Below are 23,880 nucleotides of genomic sequence, written 5' to 3' on the forward strand. Positions count from 1 at the left end.
ATCCTGGGTCGTCTCTGGTCTGCAAGCTGCAGGATGAAGATGTCCGCTCTTTGTTGGTTCTTGCTGGTGTTGAGTAGAATCCGCTCGCCCGCTGCATCTGGATCCTTCCTCCCGGACTCTCTGTGTGAGTGCTCAGTTATGGCCCAGGCTGTGGTCTCCGCCGCTTGCGACCCTGCCGCCGTTGCCGCGGCGGCTGCTGGCGAGTGCTCAGATGTGTCTTTTTGCCTTGGCTTCCCTCTCTTGTCTAACTCTCTGTCCTGTGATGGCACACTTGGTGTGATTCTCTGGCTTAGGACTGTTCACTGGAACTCTAAAACTGCTTTCTATGCGAGAGCTTGTTCAGATTCCAGCTTCTCCTCCGCCATCTTCCCGGAACTCCTCCTAGAGGCCAGATTTAAATGAGTCTTAAATTTTAAGCTGACTGGCACCAGTAGTTCACATCTATAATCAGTATTTAAAGTCACTTTGGGCAGTTAAGTTCAAAAGACTCTCTAATTACCCATCAGAAAAGATGGACTGGAGGCAACGCTCAAGGAGTAGAGCACCAGTAATGAGCAAAAAGCTAGATTTTAGGACATGAGGACTGAGTTCTGATAAATAAATTAGACATATAAACCAAGAAGTGTCTGCTATGATAGCTATTAAAAGGAAGAATCTGTGAGATGAGTTGACTAACTTCAGGTGGAAAATGAAGAACATAAGATTTGAGAATTTTCAACTTATTTAACTTGTATGGCCATGAAAATGATGATATATTACTTTTTCCCCATTGTGGGGCTTGAACTCATGGCCTAGGTGCTGTCCCTAAGCCTCTTTGTGCAAAAGGCTAGTGACTGAGCCACAGCACCACTTCCACGTTTTTTGTAGTAGTTAATTGGAGCTAAAAGTCTTATGGGGACTTTTCTGTGTGGGCTGGCTTCAAACCATGATCTCAGACTTCAGCCTCCTAGGATTACAGGCATAATCCACCAGCACCTGGCTTATTGTATTCTTTTTAAAAAATTTATTACTAAGTAGTTGTACAAAGAGGTCACAATTCCATAAGTCATTTTTTGAGTACAATGCATCTTGATTAATATCAACCCTTTTATCATTCTCCATTATTCCTTCCTCCCATACCTACCTTAAAGTTTTGTAGTTCTTTTTTTTTGTATAATGTACATTGAATATAATGACTGTATTTGCTCACCTTTTAAAAATTCTTCAGTGTACCTGTCTTGAATCTTTAATAGGTAGTTATCTTCATTAATTATGGTGCCATAATTTTGATAGCATTGTAAAGTAGCTTCTTGATACAAATTTTTTGAAGTAAAATTTCTACCACAATAGTAGAGATTTTGTTTGTTATGCTAGTTTAGAGAGAAAATCTAATCAACTATAGGTCAGGTATTATAAGACATTGTTTGTATACAAAAAATTAGGACCTTAAAGAACAATTTTGTTGAGATGCTTACCTATTATGTGTTGCAAAAGAGATGCAAGGGATAGCTTCATTTATGATGAGCTCTGGAGATGTAAAAGCAATTTAAGCTGGGTACCAGTGAGACTCATGCCTGTAATCCTAGCTACTCAGGAGGCTGAGATCTGAGGTTTGTGGTTTGAACCCATTCAGGGCAGAAAAGTTTCCATGAGACTTTTATCTCCAATTAACAACACAAAAATCGCAAGTGGAGCTATGGCTCAAAGTTGTAGAGCACTAGCCTTGAGCAAAAGAGCTCAGAGACAGTGTCTAGGCCCTGAGTTCAGGCCCCACAACGGACAATAATAACAAAGAAAGCAATTCTAGAGAAGGAAAGTCTCTTAAAGAACAATATTAGAAAATAAAATCTAAAATCAGGTATATTTATAAATCAATAATATGTGATTTGCAAACAAAACAAAAAGCCCATTCTGTGAATTGCTTATTTGATCTTCCTGATGGAAGCATAGAATTCTATTGTGTATATATACCACATTTTTCTTGATCCATTTGTCCATGGAGAGGCATCTGATTGATTCCTTATCTTACCTATGGTACACATGCTGCAATGAACAAGGTTGTGCTGGTGGCTTTAGAATGACTGGGTTTGTGGTCAATTAGATAAAATCCCTGGAGTGGGATTGCTGGGTCAGAGAGAAGCTCTATGTTTAAGTCTTTGGAGGAACCTCCATACTGCTTTCCAGAGTGGTTGAACAAGTTTACATTCCCACCAACAGTGTAGTAATTTTCCCTTTTGGCCTCATCCTTGCTAGCATCTGTTATTGTTAGTTTTCTTGATAATGGCTATTCTAACTGGAGTGAAGTGGAATCTCAGTGTTGTTTTGATTTGCATTTCTTTTATGGCCAGAAATGTTAAATATTTCTTCATCTATTTATTGACCATTCTTCTTCTAAGAAGTCTCTCTTTAAGTCGTTAGCCCATTTATTAATTGGGATGTTGTTTCCTTAAAGATTTATTTGGTTTTAGGGGTTTAATTTTTGAGTTCTAAGTATATTTTACATTTGAGGCTCTTGTCTGATGCATAACTAGTAAAGAGCTTCTCCCATTCTGTGGGCTCTCTATTTATATTGCTAGCTATGTCCTTTGCCATGCAGAAGCTTTTCGATTTGATGCAATCCCATTTCTTTGGTTGTGATTGTGGATCTTTACTTAGGAAGTTGCAACCCATGTCAGGGAGACTTGGTGTTTCCCCTGTTTCTTCTTGTAATATTTTCAGGGAATCTGGTCTTACATGAGGTCTTTGATTCATTTGAATTGATTCTGGTGCAGGTTGATATATAAGGATCCAGTTTTAGTTTTTTACACATGTATAGCCAATTCTAATTCTGTTAAGGAGGCTGTCTCTTCCATCCTGTGTTTTTGGCTCCCTTATTAAATATTAGATGTTTATAGGCCTGTGGATTCTTTTCTGGGTCTTATATTCCCTTGGTCCTCAGGCCTATTCTTTATGTCAGTACCAAGATTTTTTTATTATTACAGCTTTGTAATATAGTTTGAAGTTTGGTATTGATATCTCTCCAGCATTGTTCTTCCTTTTTAGGACTGTTTTTACTTTTTGGGGTCTTCTTTTATTCCATATGAATTTTTGGACTGCTTCCTCTATAATATTGAAGAATTTGTTGGGATTTTGATGGGTATTGCATTGAATTTGTAGATAGCTTTTGGGCAGTATTGCCATTTTTACAGTGTTAATCCTTCCAATCCACTATCATGGAAGGATTTTACATTTCCTTAAATCTGCTTTAATTTCCTTTTTCAGGTTTTAAAATTTTTTATCATAGTGGTCCTTCACCTCTTTGGTTAATACATAGGTATTTTATTTTGTGAGGCTGTTACAATGGAGTTTCATTCCTGATTTCAGTCTCACTCATCTCATAGTTTGCATACAGAAAAGCAACTGATTTTTGTGGGTTAATTTTATATCCTTCTACTTTGTCAAAGTTTTGGATCAGCTCAAGAAGCTATAGGGATTTTTGTTTTGTTTTGTTTTGTTTTTGGGGGGTCTGGTTGTGGGGCCTGAACTCTGGGCCTGGGTGCTGTCCCTCAGCTCTTCAGCTCAAGGCTAGCACTCTACCACTTGAGCCACAGTGCCACTTCCAGCTTTTTTCTTTTTGCTTATGTGGTGCTGAGGAATCGAACCCAGGGCCTCATGCATGCAAGGCAAGCACTCTACCACTGAGCCACCTTCCCAGCCCCAACTATAGGGTTTTTAAATACAGAATCATTTCAGCTGTAAAGAGGGATAGTTTTACTTCTTTCCCTATGTGGATCCCTTTTATGTTTTTCTCTTGCTTTATTGCTCTTGCTAGGAATTCCAATACTATATTGAAGAGGAGTAGGGAAAATGGACATCTTTATTTTGATTTTGATTTTAGAAGAAATCAACCCTTATTGTTTAATTTAGTTTTAAAATTCTACTTTAATATAGCTCAAAAGTCAAAATGTATAGAAAAGTAGAATGTAAAAATTAATCCTTTCTTAGTCTCTCACTTGTATAACTCCCTACATGAAATGTATGTTACTAATTTATTTGTAACCCTCAGGAAAAAAAATAAATGTGCTATTCAAATAAAGTAAAATTAGAAATATTTAAGTAAAAGTAAAAACAAGAGATTTTCAAATTCAATTAATTGTGCTCACTAAATTTTACCAAGATAGACTCAGTTTTGAAAGTCTGAGTTTGCTTAGTAATAATCAAACCATATTAATACTTACTATTTAGTAGAAAATGGTATTGTTTATCTGAAAGTACCAGAACAATCTTTCTATAATGTAATAAAATTGAATAATCCATAATTTTGAAAACTCTAATTTTAATAAATTGAATAATCTATAACTATATCACTCAATTTCATATCATGATTTATACTATTGAAAATTTACTATTCCTTTAGTAATTGACTGTTATTATTAAAATTGTTACTATATTGGCAGTTAAAAAAATTGCACTTTTATACTTGTATTTGTACCTTTGCTCTTTTCCAAACCAGAACTGGTATAAATATATATTCAGGGGTAGATCACAATAGATACAGATTCACTTATGTTAATTTTTTAGACCATGAAAGTGGTTAAAATTCCTGACTTTAAGAAATTTACGTAAGTATAGTACATTTTTTTGCATATAATTTGTAAGAAAAATTTGGTTACTTTCTCCATCCATTTTTTGCCAGTAAGTTATAAATAACAGGTTTGTTTGGCTCATAAATACAGAGACTAGAGAATTCAAGATTGAAGGTCTCTATCTGGTGATGAGAGTCATCTTTCTGCATCATAACATGGCAAACAAGCATATGATACAGAATGAAAATTGAATCAAACTTTTCTTTTTCATCAGATCATTTGTAAGATAATAAGCCTGTTCTACAGAGATACACATCAGCCTATTCATAAGAGGATGTTCCCTGACCTAATCAGTTCTTGAAGATTCTACCCCTTCACCCTCTTAAATGACAATGAAATTTTAAGATCAATTTTGGGGAGACATTCAACTATTGCAGTTGTACTTTAGGCCAATAATATATATATATTTTTTTCATAGTAGGTGTTGTCTGTTTAGGCAGTTTTATCATTGCAATTTTTTACTTAATTGTGCATCATCTATATGCAACTTTCTTTTCCCTGTGGGTCACAGATTGCCCTTACAATTGAGGTTTACTAATTAAATACTAAATAATCTTATCTAACCTTATTATCTTCCAGTAGTATATGTCAATGAAATAGGAATTGGACAAGATATATTTGGCTAGCTCCAATCAAGCCCAGTTTGGTGTGCATGTAATGATATATTTTTGATGTGCTTTTGCACTGTCATCATACTGACCAGAGTCAGATTCTTACTTGGCACATCCAGATGCTCCAACTTTGTGTGACCTAGATAGAAAACATATGGAGGCTTGTGTGTATTTTTAGCTCTTGTTAAGCTTTCAACCTAAGGGTAAGATACACCAAAAAACTTCAGGAAGTAAAGAGATAATCTCTGTTTTAGAAAATAATGAAGATGGAATGATAAAAAAGACAAACTAAAAATTATTTTATGTAGAAAATGTAATTAAAAATTGTTTTTACTATTACATTTAATTGTTTAACACTTTTATAATAGTTCCTGTTTTTAAAATAAATATTGCATAATAAGGAAAATTTTACTTATTAGCAGACCTCTTTATCATTTGTTATAGCTTAAGTGTAGCTAGTTTAGAAGTCCTAAATGAACCCCTTTGATCTGTTGCAATAATTACCTAGTGTTAAGTCATGCTCCCATCCTACTAATAATATTCACTTTCAAATTTAAAAAAGTTATATTTTACTGTTTTTCTAGAACCCATTCCCTGAAGTAATATTTTTATAATTCTGTATACTGTCTTCTGCAAATGGGGAAGTGAAATAGCCATCTTGCATTAGCCAGCAACTAAATTTTATATCTGGTTTTACAGCATCACTTTAATAAATCTTACGAAGTTTGTATTAGTCTCTCAGCTTTTATAGCTATGTCTAGTGGTAGATTTTTTAAAGTTTTTAAAATGTTTCTTGACTCTTAAATATATATGCCATTGAGGATATGGCTCATTTGCACAATGCTTGCCTAGTGTGAGGCCCTAGGTTTGATCTTTAGCACTGCCAACAAAAAGATAATGAGCATGTGTATGTTCGTGAGTGTGTGTGTGTGTGCACGCGCACGTGTGTGTGTGTGTGTGCGCGCGCAAGAAGAAGATCAGAGCTAAGTAGCTTTACAGAAGCACAAAGTTCTGAAAGTTTATATTTTGAAATGATTCCTCATTATGAGGACTTCTTATGTAAGAATTTTATTCCCATGTAGCTATAGATTATTGAGAACGTTGAATCTGTGACCTGTTACTTTGAATATTGTTCCTAAATCACAAGTTTGTTATTGACTTAAAACATATGAGCAGAATTCATTCTGCTTCTATCTTTTTAGAGAAATGAATGAGACACTTTCTTTTTTTTTTTATTGTGAAAATACTGTACAGCGGGGTTACAATTACATGGGCAAGATAGTGAGTACATTTCTTATCAAGCATTGTAGCCTCCTCCTTTGTTTACCCTTCCCATCCCTTCCCATCCTCCCTCCTCCCCCACCCATTCCTCCCTCCCTCAAGTTGTAAAGTTCATTTTTGACATGACAACTTATACTTCTCATTGTTGCAACAGGTCCACCTGTATCCTTATTTAAACGACTTGTTTTTCCCTTTCCCCTCCACAAATTATACCGACATCAAATACAGTGAAAGCAGGGGTTATACTGTGGGGGAGGGACATACAAAGCAACAAAGAAATAATTTTATAAATGCGTTAGAAACAAATGCATGAAAGAAAAAAAAACATTTGAATACATATCTTAGGGTTCATTTCACCTAACATAAACTTATCTGACTTTTTCTGCTTGTCTCAGACATATACTAGTTATTGCAAATAAGGGAAACCATGGGACCTGTGTTTCTTTGGGCCTGGCTTACTTCACTTAATATAATTTTTTCCAGGTCTTTCCATTTCCTAACAAATGGGGCAATGTCATTCTTTCTGATGGAGGCATAGAATTCCATTGTGTATATATACCACATTTTCTTGATCCATTCATCTACTGAGGGGCATCTGGGTTGGTTCCATATCTTAGCTATGGTAAATAATGCTGCAATAAACATAGTTGTGCTGGTAGCTTTAGTGTGGTCTTGTTTGTAAACATTTGGGTAAATGCCCAAAAGTGGGACTGCTGGGTCATAGGGGAGCTCTATGTGGAGTCTTTTGAGGAACCTCCATACTACTTTCCAAAGTGGTTGAACAAGTTTACACTCCCACCAACAATGAAGTAAGGTTCCCTTCTGTCCACATCCCCTCCAGCATCTGTTGTTATTAGAGTTCTTGATTTTTGCCATTCTAACTGGGGTGAGGTGGTATCTCAATGTTGTTTTGATTTGCATTTCTTTTATGGCTAGGGAGGTTGAGCATTTCTTCATGGAGACACTTTCTTTAAAATACATAGTTGCCGTGTGACCTAGGAATTCTACCCCTTAGCATATGCCTAAGAGAAATGGAAACATATCTTCACACAAAAATTTGTACATAAATGCTTATAGCAGCACCATTTGTAATGGCCAAAACATGGGAACCACTCAAATACTAATCAACTGGCAGAATGCTGATTCAATATTATTCAATCATTTGAAAGGGATTAAAGTACTGCTGTAATATAGTATGAGTAAACCCTGAAAACATGAAAAGTGATAACAGAAGCCTACATGCTGTATGATTCCATTTTATTAAATACAAAAATCCATCAAATACACGATGACAAAGTAGATTAGTAATTTAGGGGGATGACTATGGAGTTACTGGTAATGAATATGAGATTTTATCATACAATGATAAACTTTTCTCTAAAATGTGGTGATAGTTTTCTTACTTTGTAAATACTAAAACCCTTTAAATTATAACTTTAAAATGAGTGAATTTTACATACTGTAGACCCTGGTTATCCATAAGTATATGATTCTGTAGACACCCCATTGAGAAAGAGTCCGTGACTGTTCAAATGTATAGAGTTCAGTATTCAAAATGACTAAATCTCCCTACCATACTGTATGATAGGTCTTGGCAGGTTGTCTTACTTTTACAAAAATTGCTATTACAAGTATTAGTACTTCTCACCAAAAAGTACATCATATTTCATATTCTTTATCTTGAATACTATGGATGCTTGATTCATTTTCTTACTCTGTATAAACACAAACTTCCACTGAAGATATGCTACTATTAATATATTTCCAGTTTTCCCTTTATCACTTAAATTAAACATGTTTTGTGTCCTTTTTGGCTTGGGAAGATTACCACAGCCTTTACCTTGTTTTTTGTACATCATATTTGCTTTGAAGGAGGCATACTTTCACAGAATTAAAGACAGGAAAGCACACATGATTTAAATACAACTGATAGTAAAACAGGAAATTCCAGGAGACTCATATCTCCAATTACTTACTGAAAAGCTTGAGGTGGAACTGAGGTTCATGCAGTAGAATACCAACATTGAGCAAAAAAGCTTAAGGACAACATTCAGGCCCTGAGTTCATGTTTCCAGCAGTTCCCATTTTAAATAACCTAGTTTATTTACCTTGGTTTGTTTAGAAATATACACATTGAACCTAAAGTCTAGTTTTCAAATTATACATAATCTATTTTTATGCTTTGATTTCATATACTTTGTTTTTTTCTATACAGATCACTTCCAAAACGATAGTGGAAAACTGAATCTTAGGACAGAATGATACCTGACTTGTTTTCCTAGCTCTACATTTTGTGGTGTATTTTTAGACTAATTACTTAGTATGTATAGTTATATAAATATTAGTGAATGTAAGTTATTAGAAACTTAGAAATCCTTAGATATAATCTACATAATAAAAGTTGGTAAATAATAAATAATAAAAGTTGGTAACTGTATTTCAGAATCATTTGATTGTAAAATGATAAAATGACTGTAAAATAATAAATAATAAAAGTTGGTAACTATATTTCAGAATCATTTGATTGTAAAATGATACTAGGATAGTAGCTCTATCTTTTAGACTTTATTCTTTGATTTGAGGACTTCGATTTTACTCCTTGCCCTTCTTCTAGGGACAGTTATTTCTTTAAAGGACTATGTTAAAGCTATTTTGTTTTGTGATTAATAACCTCAAGATAAAGAGAGATAACATAGCAAATCTCATAGCCATAGAACTTTTTTTTAAATCAGATATTTTACTTTGGGGAAATTCCTACTTAAAGTTTAGAAATGGCTCTCTATTGATATCTCTGAGTAATGGAGAAGGAAATTTGCAAAGAATGAAAAGTTCAGAGGCAGAAAAATTGAAGCATTAATTTTTGTTTTTCTTTGATTAAATTAAATTCTTTTTTCTCCAATTTATTCATTTGTGACATGAGTTAATACTTATCTGAAATTGTAAAAACAATTTCTAGAATAGTAAGGTCTAATAAGCATTAAATTCTTCATAAATCATAGATTCTATTGTCAGTAGAACTCTGGGAATTTATGTAAAGTCTTCCTATTTTACTGCATATTGAATGTTTTATCTTACTAAGTGACTGTTTGAGTAGGTTGCCATTTGAGATTCTCAAAATTCAGACATGATTTACAAATGGCTATGACCAAGAAGCAGTCAATAATTGATGTTACTTTGCCCATCTTCTTTCTTATTTCTAACATTCCAATTAAGTCAACATACCAACAGAAACCAATTTATGTCATCGTTCATTTTGCCATTCATAATATCAGTAGAACTTCTTGTGTGTGTATATATATATGTATATGTATATATATATATATTTTTATTTATTACTGGTGTTAAGGATTTCCTTTGGCTGGACTCCTTTGATTCTGAGAGAGAAAGAGTGAGAGACAGAGAGAGACTTTTTGTGTCTGCCTTTTTAGACTTTACAAAGATAATGGAAGAATTTTCCAAGAATGTGTCAATTTGGTTGGTTATCACAATCACTAAAAAAAACTTCATGTAGAATTGAAAGCAGTTTTTATTAGTTTGTCATCTTGATTTATTGATGACTTATTTTATTTTGTAAATAGATCTGTCCTGTAATTTTTTTTTCAGAGCAACAGATTGTGAAAGACCAACTCAATCGGGTATTAACTAGAAATTCTTCTATTTTTTTCTGTTTTCCTACAAGGGTTATTTTACATCTTTTCTAAAATATCAAGTATTGCAATTATTGCCTATTCACCTTTCTTTGAACTCTTTCATTAAAAACTAAGTAAATAAAACCAGAAGAATTGGCTGGGAAGGTGGTTCAGTGGTAAAGCGCTTGCCTTGCATGAATGAGGCCCTGGGTTCGATTCCTCAGCACTACATAAGCAAAAAGTGGCGCTGTGGCTCAAGTGGTAGAGCACTAGCCTTGAGCTGAAGAGCTGAGGGACAGCGCCCAGACCCAGAGTTCAGGCCCCACGACTGGACCGCCCCCCTCCCCCCCCAAAAAAAACAGAAGAATTTTCTCAACCTTCAGCCTATTCACCATTTCTCAACCTATTCACCATTCTTTCCTTCCTGCTTCCTTAGGTAGGTGTGTTGTATCTCTACCTCCTAGCTCTGCACTCTGGTTGCACTTCCTAGCCAGCTTCCTAAAAGTGATGTGAAGCATACTTTTTTACATCAATACTCAAATTTAGGTTACCACTCCTTTAAACCTTTGTCACCCTTCTTATTGATAAGTATTTTACCCTACCTTACTCTCTCCAGATATGATGCAAATAAAAACATTTTCTTTAATTTATCTTTTACACACATTATCCTACTGTTCTTACTACCCCTGTGGCCATTCTTTCTGGTACCCTTCCTCTGCCTGACCCTCCAGTGTTGATATCTAGAATTTCAGTATTTTTTTTTTTTTTTTGGTCCAGTCGTGAGGCCTGAACTCTGGGCCTGGGTGCTGTCCCTCAGCTCTTCAGCTCAAGGCTAGCAGAGCGCTAGCCACTTGAGCCACAGCGCCACTTCCGGCTTTTTTCATTTTGCTTATGTGGTGCTGAGGAATCGAACCCAGGACCTCATGCGTGCAAGTTAAGCGCTCTACCACTGAGTTACCTTCCCAGCCTGCTACTAATACTTCCTCCATAGGCCTTTTACCCATTCTTATGAGGAATTAGAACACATTAAGTAAACATTTCTTAAATGAATTGTTTCTACACTGATGATTTCTCAAGGGGTTTTAACTATATTTGGTTGGACCTTATTAATTGAAAATATTGCAGTATTTCAAACCTAATCATGTAATTCACAGCCAAAGTCCAGTCTCTCTAGACCGTGATTCTCTTAATCTTCCCTGCTACATGCATGTCTTGAAAAAAGCCAAGCTCATTATTTAGTACTTACATATATATATAAAAGGTTAATTTAAATGTAAGTTCTTTGTATTGAAGGTAATTATAAAGGTAATTTTAAAGTATGTGCTTTGCTAAAATTTTTGTTCCTGTTTGACTATAGGAATTTTGTAGTATAGTTCTTTGTCCTCAAAATTTCAGTTAACCTGTTCATTTCAAATATACATTGAAATATATATTAGGAGCAAAAGAGGGAGAATTAATATTTAATGAAGCTATGTCTACATTAGGATTTTCATTTTCCAATAGTGCTAGCAGTAGCCATCTTTTAGATGGGGCTGGGATGGTGGCTCAATGGTAGAGCACTTGCCTTGCATGCCCGAGGCCCAGGTTCGATTCCTCAGCACTACATAAGCAAAAAGAAAAAAATCTGGAAGTGGCGCTATGGCTCAAGTGGTAGAGTGCTAGCCTTGTGCTGAAGAGCTAAGGGACAGCACCCAGACCCAGAGTTCAGGTCCCACGACCGGACCCCCCCCCCAAAAAAAAAAAAAGAAAAGAAATAGATAGAGAAGCAGAAAATGGAAGTAAGGGAAGTTAAGTAGATTAACATGGCAATGTAAGTAACTTAAAATTCAAAGCCAGAGTTTATTTAGACTCTATATCTCATGTTTCTCTTCTAAATTTTATTGAAAATATAAGATGAAGATGAATATAGAATATAGAAATAAATACTGTAACTTCTTCAGTTTAGTGAATCTAAATTGTGTTAAAACTTACCTTTATCGTTTATTTCCATAGGCAGTTATTTGGCAGAAAAGTAGAGTAGCAGACCACAAGATGGCCCTAATGTCAGTTCTGGGGACTTCTGTTATGGGCAACATGGAATCCTTACAGTACCATTCTGAAGAAGCTCAGGTATGCAACAAAAATGTCTTCTAATAATTCTGATTTACTAATGAAGTTGTTAAAATAGTTTCCTTCTAGGATATTTGAAGGATTTCTTTTTAATATTTCTACCTAAGACGTATTCAATCTAAAAAAGAAAATTTATACGCTGATTTCCTTTCTCAGTCCTGCCTTTCTTTACACTCTGTCTGTTGCTTTCATTTATTTTTTTTTAAAGCTTTCAGTTTAGAATTGTGTTTTTATACTATGGAAAAGAAAAATTAAGCTGGCTTATTCATACTTTCTCTATCTTAATCCTGAACATACACTCAAATTTCTTTTTACTAATCTGTTAGCTATAGATAATACTTTTTGACTATTAAACTACTGGATGATATTTCCCCTTACTTACATGTTCTTTCCCTCTTGAATCTTGTTAGGAATACTTGTCTTGTTATCAAGGTTTTGAGCCAGTTGTCTCACTACCTTTGAAGCCCAAACTGACAATTCACAATTCTTGTCAGCCTCCTGAGTGCTGGGAAAAAAGGAATGTCCACCAACCTGAACTCATCTTTGGTTAAATTTTACAGTTATCTGTTCAGGTATATGTCCTTTATTATTCATTATTGTGTTGAGCTCTTTTGTGAATGTTTTGAAAGACTCTAAAACTCATTTACTTTCTTTTAGCCTTGGGTTATCCACTTCTATCCATTATCAGTTTCCCTCTTTCCATTATTACTATTTGATTAGAGTCTCTTATTTTTCTCAAATCTATCCATTATCAGTTTCCCTCTTTTCCTTATTACTATTTGATTAGAGTCTCTTATTTTTCTCAAATGATTTTTCTATAAATTCTGAGAAATCTGACAGAATTTAAAAAATACTTTTATTGAATTTCTACTTTGAAAGTTATGTTTAATTTCCAAGAATATTACTTTATTGTTTTGCCACTTCATATTGCTTTATGAATAGAATATCCTAAGTCTCTTTTTTGGGGGGAGGGGGGTCAGTCGTGGGGCTTTGAACTCTGGGCCTGGGCGCTATCCCTCAGCTCTTCAGCTCAAGGTGAATACTCTGCCACTTGAGCCACAGCACCACTTCCAGTTTTCTGAGTGGTTTATTGGAGATAAGATTGGAGATAAGAGTCTCATGGACTTTCTTGCCTGGGCTGGCTGTGTGTGTGTGTGTGTGTGTGTGTGTGTGTGTGTGTGGTGTGTGTGTGTGTGTGGTGTGTGTGTGTGTGGACTAGAACTTGAATTTAGGGTGTGTGTACTAGAACTTGAACTTAGGGCCTCACACTATTGCTTTTTTCACCTTAGGCTTGTGCCTCACCTCCATTATGTCTTTTTGCTGGTCAATTGGAGAGAAGAATGTCTTGGGTTTATCAAACCTTTGATTTATCTGCCCAGATAGGCTTTGAACCTCAGTTCCCAGATTTCAGCTTCCAGAGTAGTTAACAATTATTGGAGTAAGCCACTGATAGCCAACCTAAGTTATATTTAGGAGGAAGGTTGTTGTTTTTCTTGTCTGCTCTTAAGTGTTGCATCATTAAGATCCTGGTTCTGTTCTGGCATAAGTGTCCTAATAAGGTGAGACTTACTTTGCATTTTATACTCTTAACACACAACTCCAGTTCTTCTCATGAAATTAATTACCTCTCTCTTCTTTTGTCCTCTTCTTTCTTGTCTTTTCTTTTTTCCTTTCTAGAACAAATTTGGATGGATGGTAATTTACTTATTCTGTGTCACCATTCAGTTTCTTTAGAAATGATGCCTAATTTGTTCCTGTTTGTCTGCTAGATTTATACCTGAAGGTTATCAGAAGTGTTCTTATATATTGTCTTGAGATGGTTAGGGTACAGATAAATTCCCCTGAATTCCCTCTAACTTTTTGGGACTTCATAGAAAGCACTGATGGAAACTTTGGTCAGTTATCATTTTATGTGTGGTTGAGACTCAATGAGTTAGTCTTACACTAGGATTTTTTTGTTCAGTGTGTTCCAGATATATTCTTGCCCATTGACATTTTTTCCTCAGTTAGAACTCCCTAAAGGTTCCTAGTAATCACTCATACATGCAAGAATTTTTGCTTCATCATCACATGGTTATTTTTATTGGAAGAATGGGGGAATTGGAAAAACATGAGTTAGTATTTCAGTTCTATTGGCTGTTTCTCTGATAAAGTTATCATTTAACAAAATCTTCTTTTCATTTTTATACTTTGTGTCTAATCTAAACAGGTTTTACAGTTTTGTTCCACCACCTACCCATCCTCAATTCATGTTCTGTGGAATTGTATAGTTGTCTTGTCCTGATACCAGATAAGTCTTCTGTCTTCCTATCCATTGCTAAGAGCAGTCCTAACTTGTTTCCCCACTGTTAGTAGCTGTCCACTCTTTCCCTACTTCTGTTTTACATCTTATCTTTGAATTGGGAAACTGGTCTATTGGGGCTCATTTCATGGACTGAAATGACAGATCTATGAGCTATCAGAATCTAGGACATAGAGAGAGAATATGTATTTATACCCGCACACATGTATAGATACTTGTGTGTATATCTTCCCTTTATTTGAAGGGCCTGCATTTTATCTGTATGAACATTACATGGGAAGAATCTCTTTACGATGGCCTCAACTGAGTATCTACTATAAGCAGTTTTTGCTAAGCATTTGTCAGGATGACTTTTGTTGCTTTTATCCAATTCTTCATGCTACCTTTCTCACTTTTTATTTCCTACCACTTAAGCCATGCTCTTACCCTTGTGTTATCCTTTTTCTTTTTTCTTTTTTGTTTTCTTTTTCTTTTCTCTTTCTTTTTTATTTTTCTGGTGGTGGTGGTGGTACTGCGGTTAGAACTCAAGGCTTCACATTTGCTAGGCAGGCAACCTACCAGTTGAACCGCCTTAAGCATTTATTGGTCTGATTATTTTTGAGATAGGGCCAAATTTTTAGTCTGGTCTGACCTGGACTTTAATCTTCTTATTTATGCTTCCCACTTAAGTAGGATTTCAGTGTACACCACAATATCCAACTTTATTAATTGAGATAAGGTTCTAACAAGTCTTTTGCTTGGCCAGCTTCTAACTTCAGTCTCCCAACTTTAGCCTCCCAAGAAGCTAAAATGATGGGTGCATGGCACTGTGCTTAGCTATTTCTTAATATGGAAGTCTCTGAAACTATTTCCCTTGAATAGCCTTGAATCACAATCCTCTTGATCTCTCTGTGGCTAAGACTACAGGCATGAGCTGGTGCCTGGCTTCCTTCTTGACATTTGTATTCTTCTGAATATTTTTATATGTATACATTATTCTATGCTAATTTTTGAGTGAATTCCTTTTGAGTACTGCTTGATTTTTATTCCCCAAATTGATTGTCTTCAAAATTCAATATTTTCAGTTTCTTCTAGACCTTCAGACTAGTTTCAAAGCTCTTATCATTCAGACATTTCTATTTTCCTGACAGAAAATCCTGTTTTATATGCTTTGAATTTTTTTTGCAAAATATTTTGAGGACAGGGTTATGATTGTTGTTTGTTTTGTTTGGCACATACCGACTACCCTCGCTAGTCCTAATTTTACTGACTCCTTTTTCTGGCCATCTTGGCTGAGCCTTGTTCTTGGTTTTAGAATTGTCCCTGTTCTTTCCTCTGGTTCTGGCAGACAGTTCCAGTGGTCATAGTGTTTTTAAGTTGTTGCTATCTGAACTGCCTATTTCCAGTGGAAAGACTGATTTCAAACCACTTCCTTATATTGAGTGCTTTTTTGTTTATACCACAATTTAATTTACAAGTGATTCATCCTGTTTCTGTTACCTGGAGTCATTACTTCCTCTTATGTATTTTACATCCTTCTTTAAATTTCTATATGGTTATGCCATTTGAGATTATTTTGCACATTGATTTTATCACTATTGTATAGGCTTCAGTTAGAAGGAAGATGAGAATTTATGTATGAACTTGTTTCAGTATCCTAATGAGAGTATTTAAATTATTACTTTAGAAATGTAATCTAAATTATTAACTTATAAAATGGTGAATGCTTAAAGAGATTAGCATTAGGAGACTAGTCAAGGTTTTTCAGTACAGTGACAATAGAAAAGAAATATATTTGACAGACTGTAAATCTCAGGACTTTATTATGATAAAGAATACAGATTTGCTCACTGAATAACAGAGTAGAAATATGATTAAATACTTTATAAAGTTTTTAAAAAGATTTTATTTTATTTTTTGTGCCAGTACTAGGGCTTGAACTCAGGGCCAGGATACTTTCCCTTATTTTTCACTTAAGGCTAGTGTTGTACCACTTGAGCTACACCTCCACTTTTGGCTATTTTTTGCTGGTTATTTGGAGATAAGATAAATCCTCAGGATTTCAGCTTCCTGAGTAGCTAGAATTATAGGAGAGAGCCACTGGCACCCAGCAGTAAGATTATTTTCGTGACAGTTTAAGAACCTTAATAGACATTTGAGAGTGAAAAAAATAGAACATTGATATCAACAGTGCCAAGTATTTGCCATGTTAATGAAATGCTCAGAGAAATTTTGTTGTTCGTCATGGGTCTTGAACTCAGGGCCTGGGTGCTGTCCCTGAGCTTTTGAGCTCAAGGATAGCACTCAACTACTTTTAGGCACAGCTCCATTTCTATTTTATATGTGGTTAGTTAGTGATAAGAGTCTCAAGACTTTCCTGCTGGGGCTGGCTTTGAACTGCAATCCTCAGATCTCAGTCTCCTGAGTAGCTAGGATTACAAGCATCAGCTACCAGTGACCAGCTTACTCAGAGAAATTTAATGAGAAAACAAGAAAGAAGCACCTGAGAATAGAATTCAGGGGTACCAGGAGAGAAACCAGCAAAGTAGACTGAGAAAGAAGTAGCAGAAAGAAAGCAGAAAAAAAGACAAACCGAAACTTTCAGCTCTCTTTACCTTACATTACTCCTTTCTTTCTCTTTCTCTTCCTTTTTATCCTCCTTCCCTCTCCCTGTCTCTTTTTCTTTATTTTTTAATCCACACACCATAAGTCTTTCAGAATCTAAACAGGCCTTCCCAGATGACCAGCAGGTGCACCCAAGAAAAGTTTCATGTTACCTGGTAAATTATACAACCAGTTATAAATGCTGTGAAGTTTTACAGTTAATTAAGTGGTATCATTTTACAATGGATTATCCAGACTTATTAATTTATTTTTTCAAATTAGCACAATTTGGCGCTGTGACAATAATGCACTTAGTGTTCTAAATTTAGTACTGCCTCTCTTTAAACACTTATTTTCAAGAGTAAGCCTTAGACATAGGTGACAGCCTACAAGCTATGTTGGTAAGGAGCCTCATGGTTTCTGCTTAGTTAAAAAGAACACTTCCACTTGCACTGGTATTTAGCTTTCTTTATACTAAGCTAAATTTTTACTATTAATGTTTATTAACAGATTAACAACACATTTATTTCTAGTTTTTACATATATGGGACTGAATTTTAAAGAACTTGATCAGAATCACATAGCTCATAGTAGATTCTAGCTTCAGCTTATTCTTAACAATCCTCTATATTGTTTTTAGCTGATTTAATTAGCTAGCAGTAAAAATAAGAACACATTTCCTACCTTCAATCCCTAAATCTCCCCTCTGTTCATTTTTTCCTAGTAGCTTTGATTTTCTTCTTACTTGTCATTTGTAGACTAGAGAAGGATAGCATATAAATTATAAGTGAAGTTCTTGTAGAAAGGTTTTCTAAGCAAAGTGAAGATTAAACTCAGAAATGAAATTCATTAGGTTGACTTTTTTAGCATACCCATAAAGATAACAGCAGAAGTTTATGAGAAAACATGGTTGAAGAGAAAAGGATAAATAGCTAGAGAAAAGTCACAATGTGAAGAAAGAAGTTTTCTTTTCTTTAAAGGTGAGTATAAGCTGAGAATATATGCTATTTGTTTAGTATTTGAAATTAAGACTATTCACGAAGGTTTTATACAGGTCCATTTTTCCTTGGAATTATAAAAAGAAAAGCAAAGAGTACCAATTTAGTATGCTTCAGCATTTTATTCAAGTTTAATTCATAGGTTTTCAGAAAGTATATGCCTTTTTCAACCTTAAGTGGGAAATTTCATTCTTACCTTTTTATACCTTTTAACATATTGCGTATAGCCTGGCCTTTGGAACTACATTGTTGACATTGATATTCTCTACCTATTATCATTATAGATTTATCTTAGTGGATTCTTTCCAAAGCATGATGCTGACCACAGTTCCACAAGTCTTTCAACCCCAGAGAGAAGTTTCATTTTCATAAATAGTCGACCAGTACATCAAAAAGACATATTAAAGGTAATCACTTTTAATAAAAATGTACTTGGATCAGAAATTTTAAAACATCTCTGTCATTTGTCAGATTGTTACAAGGCGCGACTTCTAAGAATTAGCTCTAAAATAAGTAAAAGATTTTCATGTATCATGGGAGTTACTTATATATAGTGTCTCATTTATTCTTCACCACAAGCCAGTGATGCCTTGTTATCTGTATTTACCGAGGAAGCAATGCTAAATGTCTATCTTAAGGAATGTGACCAGAAAGTCTCAGAGTTTTGATTTGAACCCCAAGTCTTCAAAACATTTATGGTTTCTACCCATAGGACCAATTGCCCTGATATTTGTACTTCTTATGAAAACTTGTGATTCATATAGGTTTGAGGTCTCCAAATGAGTGTTACTACTATTTAGATATTACTTTCCTAGATACACAATTTTATGTGCTCAGATTTCCAATGAAAGTGACTCCTTTTGGTGTGTTTTGTTTTGTTTTGTTTTTGTCGGTCATGGGGCCTGAACTCTGAGCCTGGGTACTGTCCCTCAACTCTTCAGCTCAAGGCTAGCACTCTACCACTTGAGCCACAGCACCACTTCTGGCTTTTTATGCTTATGTGAATCAAACTCAGGGCCTCATGCATACAAGTCAAGCACTCCACCACTGAGCCACCTTCCCAGCCCCTTTTGTTGGTATTATAAAGTTGGCAATACTGTCTTTGTTTACATGATGTTTTTGTCTTTTATTCATTGCATGTATTTCCAGTTAGTCCGACGTTATTACAGTCTTAAATGCCTAAAGGAATCCACTCGTTTGTATCCAGTTTTCTTTCTGAAAATAGATGTTCCTACAGCTGATGTGGATGTAAATTTAACACCAGATAAAAGTCAAGTATTATTACAGAATAAGGTAACAATTTTCAGATAATTACTGTATGAATTTACACTATTTATATACTTATGTACTCTTAATTATCTTGTGTAAAAGAGACTTATTGTTAATATTTTTTCCTTTAAATTTTATGCATCTTTTCATTATATTCCCCTAATATTTGTTAATTTCTATTTTTAGGAATCTGTTTTAATTGCTCTTGAAAATCTGATGATGACTTTTTACGGACCAGTACCTAGTACAAATTCTCATGAAAATGATAAAACAGATGTTTCCTCAGCTGAAACAGTAGAAGCAGATGTGCTTTTTAATAAAATAGAAACATCTGGAAATAAATGTCCAAATGGTGATATTGAAACTATAGCTTCCCAAAAAGGTGTACATAATGATGAATCTCAAAAAACCACTGATCATTGTTTAAATCACCAAATAAATAGTAGTGATGATCATTTTAATAGTGAAAATTCTGACATCAGTAAGAACACTAGAAATATAGTTGAAAAAAACATAAGGAATAACTTATCCTGGGAGGATATCCAAAGTGAAGGTAGTGAAGCTTGTTTCAAAGGTTCTATTAAGCATATAGAATTAGAAAATAGCAGTAAAAGCCATATAGATGATAGTGGGAAGCATAAAGAAGCATTGTCTCCTGAAAAGTCTTTAGATATTTGTGCAGAGGACTGGAGCAAGGGAAATTTACTTAATTCAATTGGAGAGAATATTGAACCTGTGAAAATTTTAGTGCCTCAAAACAGTTTAGCTTGCAGAATAAGTGATAATGATCAAGGCCTTGAACAAAAGAGTCTCAGTGATGGTTCCTGTAGTAAAAAATCAAATGTAATAGATAATAAGTCAGGACAGCTTACGGCTTATGACTTAATTAGTAATCGCGTGATCAAGAAACCCATGTCAGCAAGTGCCATTTTTATTCAAGATCATCGTGCTCAGTTTCTCACAGAAAATCCTAAGACCAGTTTGGAGGATGCAGCAGTACAAATTGAAGAACTGTGGAAGACATTGACTAAAGAGGAAAAGTTGAAGTAAGTTTCCAGAGCTTGCATGTGACCCAAATGCTCGGCTGTTTCCATTCTATATGACTCACTGGTTGAAAACAAGTTTTTTAACTTCATGTTTAAGGAAAAGCAGAATGGAAAAATTCCTCTTGGCTTAGGTAGAGTGTTTTTTGATGTCACTTTTTTTTTCAGATGTTTTTATTTGGAGAGTTTGAGGTGCTTTTTTGTTTTATTTTGGAAAGGCTTACTCTTTTGCTTGCTTGTTTGGTGCAAACCTTCACTGATTTGAAGTAATGATGTTTTTAATACCTTGACTATCCCATTTTAAAAATTGGTTGCCAGAATATGTAACACAGTAAAAGAATTGTGCCGTTGCTGCAGGATCAATTTAGTGGTGTTAACACTGTCCGTACTCAGTATAACTCACAACTTCTGAAATTTCCTTGTAGCAACTTACAAACTATAGTGGATGTTGAATCCATGACCTCATTTTACTGACCACTATATATATCATGATCAGCCCTGCTTCCTGCATACCTCTCCCTACCTTCTCTCCTCTTCTTTTATTACCTGAAGCAAATTTTACACACACTATCACCTATTCCATATATATTTCAGTATTTAAAATATAAAGAAATCATCACCATAAAATAATTTGTCACAACTTTATTAAATATTCGATGTTTTGAGATTCTAATTTTATAAATATCAAATCTTTAGAAGTTTATTTTGAATCATGCACATAACTATAATTGTCTTTAAAAATATCACATATTCCTCCTCTACACACATATATATGTGTATATGTATATATATATGTAGTATATATATGTGTGTGTGTGTGTAGTGTATATATATATATATATATAGTACCAGTTAAAAATAAAAAAGATAATAGATTTTTAGGTACAATAAATCCATTTTCTGAGAAAGATCATCAATTGATAGTTATCTGGAAAGAGAAAACCAAATAGATGTTTTTAGTTCTTGTAGAAGTAGAGACAGTTATTCTGTGAAAGGATATTTCTCTGTTGTGAATGACAATTTTCACTTGCTCTGAGTCAAAACATTTTAATTTGAATTGTAGAGATAGAAAACAAAAAATATAGGACCATGATCAGCTGAGTCCCAAATCATGATTAGTGAAAAGGTAGAGCAAAAATGGTATTACACACAGGAATCATAGTAAGTCCACTTCCATTCATTCTTTATCTTGAAATTCTTACCATGCTCACCAATTCTGAAAGGAATAGTGAAGAATATAATAGTGGACTCTTCCTGTAGGTCTTCAATTCTTCTCCCCTTTTCTTCCCCTTTTGCCTTTTCCTAATTCCCTTCTATTTTTCCTTCCCTCCCGTTCTCCTTTCCATTCTATTCCTTCAGTTAGGAAATACTTACTGAAAAATCTGTATTTGTAGACCCTATGTTTTCCAGCTACTCACTACCAGTTACAAACAAAACCTACTTCCCTTATTTATAAATGGAACACTCTGATAAAGAGTCAGTTAAACATGCAGTAATATAAAATACGATGAGTTTTTAAAAATGTAACTTTTATTATTAAGATAGTATACTAAGGTGTTACCATTTCACAATTTAGGTAATATATACATTTCTCTTTTGGACAATGTCTCCCCCTCCTTCGCTTTTCCCCAGGTTTCCCCTTCTATGTCTGTCCACAACTTATATAGTTCATTTTTCATATGGTGTATACTGAATACTATGAGTGCATTTGTTCATTCTTCCTTCTTTCCTGCATCCTCTTTGGCCCCCTAAAAAACAGAAAAAGAAAAAGCACACAAACAATAATAAATTTCAAGATAAAATATAGTGAGTTATGGAAACACATAGTAGTTTGGCTTAATCTCATATATGGAACAGGAAGTTGCTTCCCTGTGTGGAAACAAACCAGAAAGATTTTAGAGCCTAGAAGGAATAGGATGTTTAGAGAAACAGAAATGTCTTCTCTCTGACAGAGGATATAAGGGACTCTGGTAAAGAAAAAGGAGCCATTTTTTAAGTTCTTTTCTGGGTTTGTTTTGCTCTTTTATCTTTCTCTCCTTTCCTTTAGTGGACTGGAAACCGTGTTTCTCCATGTGACCTGCCTTTGTGAGGGGTGGTCTCTGTCAATTTGTGTTAATTTGCAGTAGCTATGAAATGTATCCCTACTTAAAAATAACCAAGGGTAATTCTTCAATGGGAGTGTAACTAAAAATGGTAAACCAACTTTATAATTAAATGTAATCTTTAATCTCAAAAAACATTAGAATTGACTGCTGATCAAATTTTCCTTTCAAGTTTTTAGATCTCTTAACATAAAATACAAAGGTAGCAGCTGTTTTTACTTAACATTTACCTAATATTCCTTTGGACATAACTTTTTACATTTCCCAAGGAACTAATTAAGTTTGACTTCTTAAAAAATCAAAAGATTAATACCATATGTGAAAATTTGCACATTATAATTAATTACAAATGGTGACCTTTATCTCGAACTCATTTTTCACCACATTGGAAAAATCTTAACTTTCGAATGTCAAGAGCTAAAAATACTTATTTCTAGTACCTGTTGAAAGTATCCTTGAAAATCATGTGTTTTATATGGCTAATCCAGAACTTCATATGCTAAGTATAACTGGTAGAAAATAACTTCTAAATATATAAATGTGTCATGGTAATTAACCAAAATAATTTTTGTTATACGTGATACATTATGTTAAATAATAATTTATAATGAGATAAAGTCTTTAAGAGGGGTAGTAGGGGTAATAATGGGTTTGGCTTTGAGGCTTGAACTTAAATCATTGTGCTTACTGGGCAAGCAGACAACACACTTTTGAGCCACAGTCCTTTAGCTTCTGGATGGTTCTTTTGGTTTTAGTTTGGGGATTTTTGGGTAGGGGCTCCATCATGCAGCATGTTGGATCAGATGTTTAAGATAAAGGTTAGGCTGGCTTTGAACCATAGTTCTCCTAATCTCTGCCTCTCAAGTAACTAGAATTAAGTAGGCATGATCATGCCCACAAGGTCTTTATTGTTTCTTTCACATTCTTAATCAGATAATATTTATTTATTCAACAAACATGTGCTGAGTACAAACAACCTGCTATATTATGGTTTCTCTTAGTCTCACTGTCAGCATTAATTACAGTTCCTTCAAGAATGTTGTTTAAAATTTGAAACACTATCTTCATGAATTATGAACTGAGAGAATAGGGTAATATTCCTTTTTTGTACATTTTTTATTGTAAAAATGCTGTACAGAGAAGTTACAGTTACATGAGCAAGGTAATGAGTACATTTCCTATTGAGCATTGTTGCCTCCTCCATTGTTTTCCCCCTACCATCCATCCCTTCCCTCCCACCTCCACAACTACCACCCCCCCCCCAGAAGTTGTAAAGTTTGTTTTCAACATAGTGTTTTGTACATCTCCTTACGATGGGTCAGCCTGTATCCTTATTTAAGTATTTTGTT

General features: G+C 34.6%; 1 protein-coding gene across 1 annotated transcript in view; it reads left to right on the top strand.

Moving 5' to 3' along the window:
• Pms1 (PMS1 postmeiotic segregation increased 1 (S. cerevisiae)) overlaps window positions 1–23,880 on the top strand; it is a 76,180-nt gene that overhangs the window by 35,974 nt on the left and 16,326 nt on the right. The window contains exons 5-8 of the mRNA XM_013027609.1: window positions 12,118–12,234; window positions 18,402–18,524; window positions 19,267–19,410; window positions 19,573–20,432. Of these exons, the coding sequence (XP_012883063.1) occupies window positions 12,118–12,234; window positions 18,402–18,524; window positions 19,267–19,410; window positions 19,573–20,432 (1,244 nt within the window). The remainder of the gene's footprint in view (window positions 1–12,117; window positions 12,235–18,401; window positions 18,525–19,266; window positions 19,411–19,572; window positions 20,433–23,880) is intronic.

Source organism: Dipodomys ordii, unplaced genomic scaffold (assembly GCF_000151885.1).
Source record: "Dipodomys ordii isolate 6190 unplaced genomic scaffold, Dord_2.0 Scaffold5, whole genome shotgun sequence".
Classification (NCBI taxonomy): domain Eukaryota; kingdom Metazoa; phylum Chordata; class Mammalia; order Rodentia; family Heteromyidae; genus Dipodomys; species Dipodomys ordii.